This window comes from Corythoichthys intestinalis, chromosome 2, assembly GCF_030265065.1.
Source record: "Corythoichthys intestinalis isolate RoL2023-P3 chromosome 2, ASM3026506v1, whole genome shotgun sequence".
NCBI classification, from domain to species: Eukaryota; Metazoa; Chordata; class Actinopteri; order Syngnathiformes; family Syngnathidae; genus Corythoichthys; species Corythoichthys intestinalis.
Genome location: NC_080396.1, coordinates 26,241,103 through 26,251,158, shown reverse-complemented (window position 1 = coordinate 26,251,158; position 10,056 = coordinate 26,241,103). Strand labels below are relative to the sequence as shown.

At 40.3% G+C, this 10,056-nt stretch overlaps 1 protein-coding gene across 2 annotated transcripts; it reads right to left on the bottom strand.

Moving 5' to 3' along the window:
* Window positions 1-4,459: 4,459 nt before the first annotated feature.
* Window positions 4,460-9,343, bottom strand: LOC130912411 (gap junction gamma-1 protein-like). 2 transcript variants are annotated; one of them, XM_057830483.1, is made up of 5 exons: window positions 9,034-9,343; window positions 7,077-7,348; window positions 6,788-7,010; window positions 5,168-5,842; window positions 4,460-5,048 (listed from the first exon to the last, which is right to left on the bottom strand). In XM_057830483.1, exons 2-5 carry the CDS (start codon window positions 7,314-7,316, stop codon window positions 5,035-5,037), a joined length of 1,152 nt encoding a protein of 383 aa, XP_057686466.1. In that variant the 5' UTR covers window positions 7,317-7,348; window positions 9,034-9,343; the 3' UTR covers window positions 4,460-5,034. The 2 variants fall into 2 exon arrangements, with proteins under 2 accessions (XP_057686466.1, XP_057686467.1); XM_057830484.1 differs by lacking the exon at window positions 9,034-9,343 and adding an exon at window positions 8,920-9,017.
* Between the last annotated feature and the right edge of the window lie 713 nt (window positions 9,344-10,056).

Below are 10,056 nucleotides of genomic sequence, written 5' to 3'. Positions count from 1 at the left end.
TACTTTCCTGCCTTTTATTTATCATGAACTATGTCGTTGTTGTAAAGTACTTTGAGGAATTCTCGGGTTTTTGTAAAGGGCTATAGAAATTTTGATTGATTGATGTTGGTTAATGATAATTTGCCAAAATCAATGAAGTTGATCAGTTTGAATAAATATATTGTCTTTGTATTCAAATTAATATACATTTAACAGGAGTTTTGAATGCTTGTCATGTATTGTTATTTACGTTGAACACAACGCCGCAACTTCATTGGACTTGTTTCTAGCTGTGCACAAGCATATAAGATGCACGAAAGTCTTCGTGACTCCTAGCCAACACTACAAATCTATTTCTACGTTTTGTGAATGATCACTCAAGTTTCGAGAAATATTCAACCCTGGTATGTGCTGCCTTATTTCAGAGCGCATCTGGCCTGCTGAGTTTGCCTGGTAGTCACTGGTAGTCACAATATTTGCACAGAGAAGTGTCAAGACCAAAAAGGGGGGCAAACACAATGACTTCCAGTGAGAAAATTGTATATGTTTTGTGAGACGGTACTGTCATGGGTAGACATCTAAAGCATCCACTTTTCTGCTAACAAATTGTGAAGCATATACATGTGTTTTCTTGTGCTTGTTAACTTAGATTGATCTGTAAATAGAGATCTTTGCCTTTTGGCTCAGCTCCTTCACTGTGACTGACCGATGCAGAGTGCACATACGGCAGATGCCGCCGCACCAATCCACCTGCCAATCTCTCGCTCTATTCTTCCCTAACTCGTGAGCAAGACCCCGAGATACTTAAACTCCACTTGGGGATTGAACTTTATCCCTGACTGAGAGGGCATTAGTCCACCTTCTCCTGACTGAGGAACATGGTCCTGGATTTGGAGATGCTGATTCTCACCCCAGTAGTTTCACACTCTGTTGCAAACAGCTCTATTGACAATTGAAATATACAGTGAGGAGCAGAAGCATTTCCACCCATTGTGATTTTGCAAGTTCACCCACTTAGAAAATAGGTAGAGGTCTGAAATTTTAATCAGTTTTCGAAAGACACAAGAAAAAAAATTGTTGAGCTCCACAAAGCTGGAAAATGCTATCGGACAGTTGGAAAGCAGCTTGGTGAGAATAAATCAACAGTTGCAGCAATTATTAGAAAAGGAAAAGCCTAAACATGACTGATAATCTACCTCAGACTGGAGATCCATGTAAAAAGTTCTCCTCATGGGGCATCACTCATGATGAGAAATTTGAGGGCTCAGCCTAGAACTACACGGCAGGAGCTGGTCAGTGACCTGAAGGGAGCTGGATGCACAGTTTCAAAGGGTACCGTCAGTAGAACACTACGGTGCAATGGTTTGAAATCATGCATTGCTCAGAGGGTTCCCCTGTTGAAGCCAATACATATGAAGGCCCGTCGTCTGAAGTTTGTTAGGGACCATCTGAATGATGCAGAGGGGTCATTGGTGAAAGTCATTTGGTCAAATGAAACCAAAGTAGAACTATTTGGTGCAAACTTTACTCATCGTGTGTGGAGAACACCATCCTCACTGTGAAGTATGGGGATAGAAACATCATGCCTTGGGGCTGATTTTCAGCAAAGGGGCAAGGACAACTGTACTGTACTGTATAAAGCAGAGGATGAAAGTTGAAATATATCATCAGAGTTTGATCTGCAACCTCCTTGCCTCAGTCAGAGACTTGGAGATGAGTCGTGGCTGGATCTTTCAACGTGACAATGATCCGAAGCACACAGCCAAGCTGACCAAGGAGTGGCTGCGTAAAAATGTTCTGGAGTGGCCTATAGCCAGTCTCCACACCACAAAAATCATGCAATGTGAGTTCTGGATTTTTTTTTAGATTATGTCCCTATAAGTGTAAATGCATCTACTGTATGATTGAAACTTCAGACCTCTACCTATTTTTAAGTGGGTGAACTTGCAAAAACACAAAGGGTGCAAATACTTCTGCTACTCACTGTAAACACACACGCGCACACACCTATATTAGGCCTATATAAATGTGACAACTTGACTTTTTTTCAGATGTGACTTGATGTAAAAACGTGCTAGTACAACTAATAACTTAATACGGTGAGTGTTAATAAGCAGCTGATGACCGATACTTAAGAATACATACAATAAGAGACAGTACAATAAAATAAGTGTATAATTTCTAATGTTATACTGTAGCTTTACAGAACGGTAATTCAAAACATGACTGCAGTTCAGTAAGATTCTCTGCCTTTCGCCTAAGGTCAGCTGGGATTGGCTCCAGCACCCATGACCCTGACAAGGATAAGCAGTGTTGAAAATGAATGGATGGAAAGACATTTTAATTGAAATAAATGCACTTCCCTTTAATTTAGTAAGAAAATGTTCTGGGGAGTTCAGAAATGAGCTAAGAGAATGAAGGAAACGTGGCTAAAAAAGCAATCTAAGGATGCGATTTCTGGATAAATCGCGTGTAAATGGATTGCTGAATGAAAAAAAAGTGGAAGCATCTGTTCAACTATAAAAATATTTTCACACGTATATGGCGGAAAACACAGACAAGACTGCAAAAGCAGTTTCTGCTCTTGCACTCCTCTTTAAAAGAAACTGCATTTTAAGCCAAAAACAACTGTTGTGTTTGATAGAACAATGTCTATGCTGCCATAGCAGATTCATGGCGCATGAAGCCCCCAAACTATTTTTAATTTGTCCGTTTTACCCCAAAAACCCCCGTTTACAGACATCGCCCAACTGCTTTTGTTTCAACCCAGCCATAAAACGAAAATTATATTTATTATTCAAAATGTCTGTCGTTTTTAGCTTAGACTCATTGATGTCATTTTTTTTTGTTAAAAAAAAAATTAAAAAACTAAAAAATTATTCATATTTTAAACAAATTATGTCACAATGAAAAAATTGGCGTCCGTAAGTCAGCTCTCTACCTCATAACTATCGCTTAATTGTATTTTTGTTGTTGTTGTTGTTACTGTCGCATTTTCTCCGATGTTAGATAATTGATCCAAAAAAAAAAGAAAAATTGAAAAAAAAAAAAAAAGTTTAAAAGGGTAAATATAAGAAAAAGAAAATCTCGACCACTCCTTGATGTCTGCGATTTCTGCATCGCGACCCTTGTTATATAACCATGTTTCACCCATAAAATCCCCCAAAAATCCAGCTGTGGCCATTCACAGCTGTTTGACACTCAGTGATACATGCTACATGGAGTTTTTGGATCGAAACAAGGTAAGTACACGCTCATATCTCGTTAAAGTCATGGTGTCTGTAATTCTGCTCTCGCGTGCTCTCACCTCCAGATAATGTTTTTTGAACAGCAAAACCCTTTAAAAAAAAAAAAAAAAAAGCCCTCCTGTTCAAATTGTTTTCTTTCCCCAGAAAATTGAGATTTTTAGCTTTCCAATGATGTATCACACATGCATATTGGACAATTTTGAAAACCTGAGTGTTTTCCGCCATAGAGATTTGCTAAGTCATTGTGTCCATTTATGACCAATTTAATGGGGAGTAAACTTTGCCTGATCAAATAAGGCGTTCTGTAGTGCTGCTCTGATACATTTTACCATGTCTATTATGTACTGTTATAAAATTTCTGTGATAGCTCTTATCATATCAGGATGTCAACATATGCTTATATAACTCAAATATGTACCCAATTGTTTTGAGTAATATTAAAAAAATAAATAAATAATGAAAGGATAACACCGTGATGGTTACGAGGCTGGCTGGCTCCACCACTGAAGTGTCCCTTTTTTTTCAGGGAGGTGGCAACCTTAGTCGTACCTCATTAATAACTACTTGGGTTTGTTTAGTGTATGTAGCCGTTGTTACCATAAATTTGTAGGAACCCTTTGGGTCAGGTTATTTTCTACTATTGCACTGGAGTGCATACAGTTACATAAATGCATGCCTGTTTTGGTTTGTTTAGAACTGCATGGGGGTACTTGCCTGCACCCTGCCCTCAACCCTATTAAACCTACCGGTACCTTATCCTGTAAAAGCAGATGTTCAGTCCCAATTTTAAACATTAGATGGCACTGAAACCACTCTTTCTACTACCTCAAACACTCACACGTTATAAGGTTTGCCCACACAAAGAAACAATACAATTTATTTTCTGTTCAAATAGATTTACTCTCAAGAAATAATATCTACAGCTAGACAAAAACAAAACATGTTTTGAACTGTATTGTTTGGAATGTACCGTACAAGTAAAATGAGAAACGATGCAACATTTGAGCAGGCTCCATCTTTTAAACCAGTTATCAAAATCATTAAAGAAAAAAAACAGAGTTTGCTGATAACTCTATGGTGATGTTAGGAGTCAAGTATCTGTTGGAGCATTAACACGGACCACACGTGTCAGGGATGGAAAATCATGTCTCACCCAAGAGGAATGTATTGACGAATGGTGTTGGTGCCACTTATTGCCACATAGTCCATTGACAATTAGCAGATGGGGGGGGGGGGGGGGGGGGGGGAATTATGAGTGAATGAAATGTATTGAAAGTATTTTTGGGATATTCTTTGGAATGTTTTTAAGTATAAAGAATTCAAGCATTTCCCAGGTCAACATTTGGCCCAATAAAGGAAATATACAAGTCTTGGAATAACAACTCTTGGCGCCAATGCAGAAACATCTACCCAAGGTAGCATCAACAAACCTTCCAAAAAAAGTACTGTTTCATTAGTGAAAAAAAGAAGAATCTGGCCACCTTAGGTGGCAGAACTGGGCATGAAATTAAGGACCAAATAAGTGATAGAGAAAGCAAGCCAGAGTGGAAATGAACCTGCCTTGGGCAGTTTGATTGAACATGTATTGATGATGCAACAGCCTTAAAAGGTGAATCAGCTTTTCTTTTCAACAGCCGTAATACTGAAGTGAACATTCTTTTTCGTTGACACATACGCTTACGCACCCATGCACACACACGCAATAATAGTCTCTGAGAGGTCCAACTGCTTTACCAGAAGCACCCCCACCTGATGTGATAAAGGCTGGTAGGAATGACGAGACAGAATACTGAGCCAGGACGCAGGTTCAGGCATGTATTCCTGAAAAAGAAGATTAAAAATTTTTTTTTTTTTTTAAATATAGCGTGAACAAAACTGTACACAATTGAGATTCAAAGAAGATTCTTTGCAAGTGTGACTGAAATGATGTTCCCAAATACCTTTTTGGCTGGCATCTGCCCGCTTCTCTTGGGCAAAATTGAAGCGGTTCTGCTCAGCTGGTGTCTGCGCTACAGTATGGACCTCAGGGCTGCTGCTGCGCGAATGCTTTCCCTCCTCCATGTGGTAGGCCTGGTCCAAGTGCTGCTGTGCTAGTTTCAAGTGCTTACTCAATCGTTCCAGGTCACGGGATGAGTTGCCCTTGTGGCCAAAACTGTCCATGCCAGGGTCACCTGTTGGCAAGATCCTCAGCTCCTCTTTGACTCCTTTTTTCACAGCGGCATGATAACCTGGTGGAGCGCAAGCTATGGCATGCAAGGAAGAAGGCTGTTCCGATCTGAGTGTGACCCGTTTGCGGAATGAGTCACGGACACCGCCGATGCCCAAGTGCATGATTTCAAAGATCGTTAGGATCAGGCAGAGGAAAGACACCACGTACATGATCAGCAGGAAGATTGTCTTTTCAGTGGGCCGAGACACAAAGCAGTCCACCGTGTGTGGGCATGGGGAGCGAGTGCACACATAGCAAGGGATAACCTCAAAGCCATACAGGATGTACTGGCCACAAAGGAAGCCAACTTCAAAGGCTGAGCGCCACAGCAGCTGAAATATGTAGATTTTCATCAGGCCATCTCGCAGGATCCGCCGCCGTCCGTCATGCTTCTTCTCTTGTAAACCTGAAAGGGGACAAATATTCTTTAGACCTCAAAAGGCCTAATTTACCAAGTATTTGGATTTGTGAAAACAGGCGCATAACTCATTTCAACACACTGCGGTACTTGGGGGGCAAAAAAAAACAAACAAAAAAATCAAACCAAAGCACTTCTCTGCAGTTGCTGGTTTTGACAAATTTAATGAGAGATGGCTTTTTTCCTCAGTAGTTCAGTAATATTACCTAGCCCCTCCCACAAATAATTCCAAGTCCATTACTATGAACTTAATTTTGTTTCCTTTCTCAAAATTTTTGTTTTGAAAACAATGCACACAAATATTTACTGTAGTAGATGTTTCTGTTATCAGGTGTACATATTTCTAATTAACACATTATACTTTATATAAAACAGGTTTGCAATATAAAATATAAAATATGTCGGAGGAACTTTAGCAAAACTATTGGAACATTGGTGAGATGGGCATTCTTTGAACCAAGTTATCAAAGCATTTATCTATATGTTAAAACCACAACCACAGTAAATTTTAGAATCTGTAGAGGTAAGGTAGTTATCACTTCTGTTTTTTTACACAAGTGTCTGAAGTGTATATTTAAGTAGGGCGCGTGCGTTTGCCAGCTCGGAGAACGAATGACTGCCACATAGCTGTCCAGCACTTTATGCAGTGCTCAAGAATGTTATTCAGACCTTGAAAAGCCAACAAAGATATCCAAACATTCCAAGCAGCACTTGAGAACTCTCAAAAGAAGTGAGGCTTTAAAATAGAATAATATCATGCACCTTTCCAATCGAGATCTAAGGAGGCTATGCAATACAGAACTAGTGATTTTTTTTCTAATTAAATAGAGAATAGGTGGATTGTCACTAGGAGAGATGTCCTGGATATAGTGTACGTATATAACACTGACAATGAAAAATGTTCCTCCAAACAAACTGACAATAACTGCCTACTTGGTTCTGCCTTGTCTGGCTTCTCCTGTTCGATCTCCTCAGCAACCATGGGGTCTTCTTCACCATTGTCCTCTGCCTCCTCATAGTCCCGAACGGCACCACGGCTGATGATGGGCATCTTCTTTTTCTTGCCTGGCCGCCGATAGTCCGAGTCGTCCATGCGGGCGATCTTGTGCATGGCGAATCCCAGGTACATTATAGTTGGAGTGGAGATCATAATTACCTGCAGCAGACATTATTTCACTTGAGTCCCACACTTGATGTTATCGTTATACAATTTGACACATACCTGAAAGATCCAGAATCGAACGTGAGAGAGCGGTGCATAGGCATCATAGCACACATTCTCACATCCAGGCTGGTTCGTATTGCAGACAAACTTGCTCTGCTCATCGTAGTAGATGGACTCCCCGCCAACCGCAGTCAGGACGATGCGGAAGATGATGAGCACAGTCAGCCAAATCTTCCCCACAAAGGTGGAGTGGTTAGAAATCTCATCCAGAAGACGCGTCAGGAAACTCCAACTCATGGTGACGAGGGTACCGTGGAGCTAAAGAGGCTCTGAGGGAGATAGGGAATGACACTCAATCATGAATGTTTTGGACACGTCGGAGACTAGAATAATCCTATCAATTACTTCTCACTGCACAACTAGAGATTCTTTTTACAACTGTACAACCTAAAGTTTGGTTTTCTTACAAGTAGTATTTGCTTTTTTTCTACAAGTTACTTTTTCATTAAATTTACCTTCACGGCAAACCTTTGTTAGATGAAATTATACGGCTTGGTGAAACATGTTGATTTAATTATACAGTGTTGAATTCTCGTTTTACATGTCAGTTTTACAGGAAGCTTCAACTATGAGTGACAAACTGCCAAGGGCTAAAATTGTTTTGTAGTAAGTTTAAACTACGTTTAAACCAAATAAAAGAGAAAACTACTTGTATATCGACCCGCCATATCAAAGATTTGCATCCATTAAGGGTCAGCCCGGAAGGTATACCCTACTCCACAACAGGTTTCTACTGTAGTACTTTTTCAGAAAGAAGAATGTGTGTTGAGAAGAAGCAACAATCAAGTAGCAAATACAGCTGCAGGGTGACATCTGTTTTTACCCCATAATTATGCCTTACTTTAAAAACAGAGCACAGCAGGAATAGACAACGAGGGAACAATTTTAGAGCTTCAGTACAATTGTGTGCTCAGACCAGATGTACACAATAGCACTCAGGCAACTGTCCCTTTAACCACCATTTCACAACTCTGATGGGATTTGCAGCTGTGGCAGAAATTCAAGACAAATTAAAGACTGCTGGGTCCAGTGCCTCTGTTTGACCACCAATGCTCACAAAAAAATACTTGGTGATCTCAATGCAAACAACAAACTTTATGAACCATAATCTTAGATGTACTGTATGTAAATTTACATCATGTTAAGAATGTTAAGAATGGAACTGGGAGTCGCTCTTTTGTACTTTCTACAAGTTTGTGTGCAATTTTATGTGGGAGTGACTGTCTTATGCCTCAAACATGAAAATAAAATGTACAGTGGGAACTTACAGATTTTAGTGACTGGTTTTAGTAGGGTAATAAAACAAGTCAACTTTCCATCCCCTCTACCACTGTGCTAAATAAATGCTCCTGGACATGACACAAAAGGTCAAATACAGCTGTATCTGTTGACAAAGTTTTCGCCAGATGACTACAATTACACTTTAAAAACAAATCCAGTGTTGCATTTAGGAAAAGAAGGGGGTTCTTTGGTCTGGAAAGTCAGCGCAAAGAATCCGGACAAAGCGGCGGCGTTTTAACATTCCTCGCTAACCCAAAGCAGAAAACTGGATTTTAGGGTTCAAAGAGCTAACACGGAGGCCGCAAGAAACCGTCGATCAGTGCGCCTTTGAAGCCAATGGCTGTAAAACTGTCGAAAATGAGAAGAACTTTGGTGGCGCACAACAGAATCAGCGTTTGGTTCACTGTGTGTTCTGTCGGGTTTTGCTGATAAAACTAAATCTGGCTATGTGGCACGTTCCAAAGTCATGTGTGAGAAGCACAGATTTGTACTCTTGTCAGAAGTGATTGATTTCTGTATAAATTGGGTGAACATGCGCGGTCCTCCACCAGCAAGCTACCTTCGGATTCCCCTCGATGGATAAAAGCGAACTTTTAAAAGTTCACTTTGTACATAACTAACTCAAACTCTAGTTGCTGAGTGAAAAGTTACTCTGCCTCCGAACACAACCTACCTTGTGCGCTCCAAGCGCTTAATTGTGCCACCAGGTTTTCCTAATTAGCTTGCGAGGCTGCGGTCGGTCCGCGTCTTCACTATGTGTCCATTCAGCCCACCGTGACCCCCGCGTGTCGGGGTCCTCTAAACAAAAAGAAGTGTTGGCTTCTGTGGGCTCCTGACTCTTCCTCCTCGTCTTCGTTTTGTTGCGTAGTGGCAAGCACCCACCTCCCGCGCCTGAAACTTGAGAGCAGTACTGTTGTTTCTTTCCTTTTTCAAGTGGTCTGAACGCAAAACCGTTTTTTTTTTTTTTTTTTTTTTTTTTTTTTAAATTGGAATAAGTGTTGGTGATGACGTTGTCCAACTGTCTCGTTTAACGCGGCATTCTGGATTAGTCCCATAGAAATAAAAATAACAAAATAAAAACATGGTTTACGATAACTATTGTGGTATGATTGAAGACAATGTTGTGGGGAAACAACTTTTTATTTTATGACTGGCAACAATAGAAACAATACACACACACACACACACGAAGAAGATGAAAGACAACTGCCAATCAAACAAGGGCGTAGATTTTGTCTCAACCAGTGGCGCCCCCAGGGGGTGGCCAGGGGTGGCCACGGCCACCTCTATAAATTTGTTGGCCCCCACTGGCCACCCCGCTTGTCAATATATCGTTAGATTGTTGTAGCATCAGTTATGCATTTCATCCCAAATGCAAATCTGCCAGCACCTGCTTTTCCCCAGTAATTCTTATTTTTTGTTAAATGTACACCTTATGCCTAATATATACATAACACAATAAAACAGAATTGTTGCGGAACTCAAAATGTTGACTGGACAGTTATGGACTATGCACAATAAATCATTAGTAACATCAAATATTACACAATACACCAAAGTATATCAGTAGCCGTGTCCTTAAGTCTTTCTGATAGTTTTCCCCTGAACTTTTTTACTGCAATAATATAATGAAAACCTGAAATTATGGCTTTTAGGGGCAGTTTAAATGGCGACTCTGCGACACAAAGACTCAATG

Coding starts and splice junctions, on each gene's coding strand:
- LOC130912411 (XM_057830483.1), bottom strand. CDS start 7,316: ATGAGTTGGAGTTTCCTGACGCGTCTTCTGGATGAGATTTCTAACCAC. Junction 7,011..7,076: donor TTCGATTCTGGATCTTTCAG/GTATGTGTCAAA, acceptor TGTCTGCTGCAG/GTAATTATGATCTCCACTCC. Junction 5,843..6,787: donor GCCAGACAAGGCAGAACCAA/GTAGGCAGTTAT, acceptor GTCCCCTTTCAG/GTTTACAAGAGAAGAAGCAT.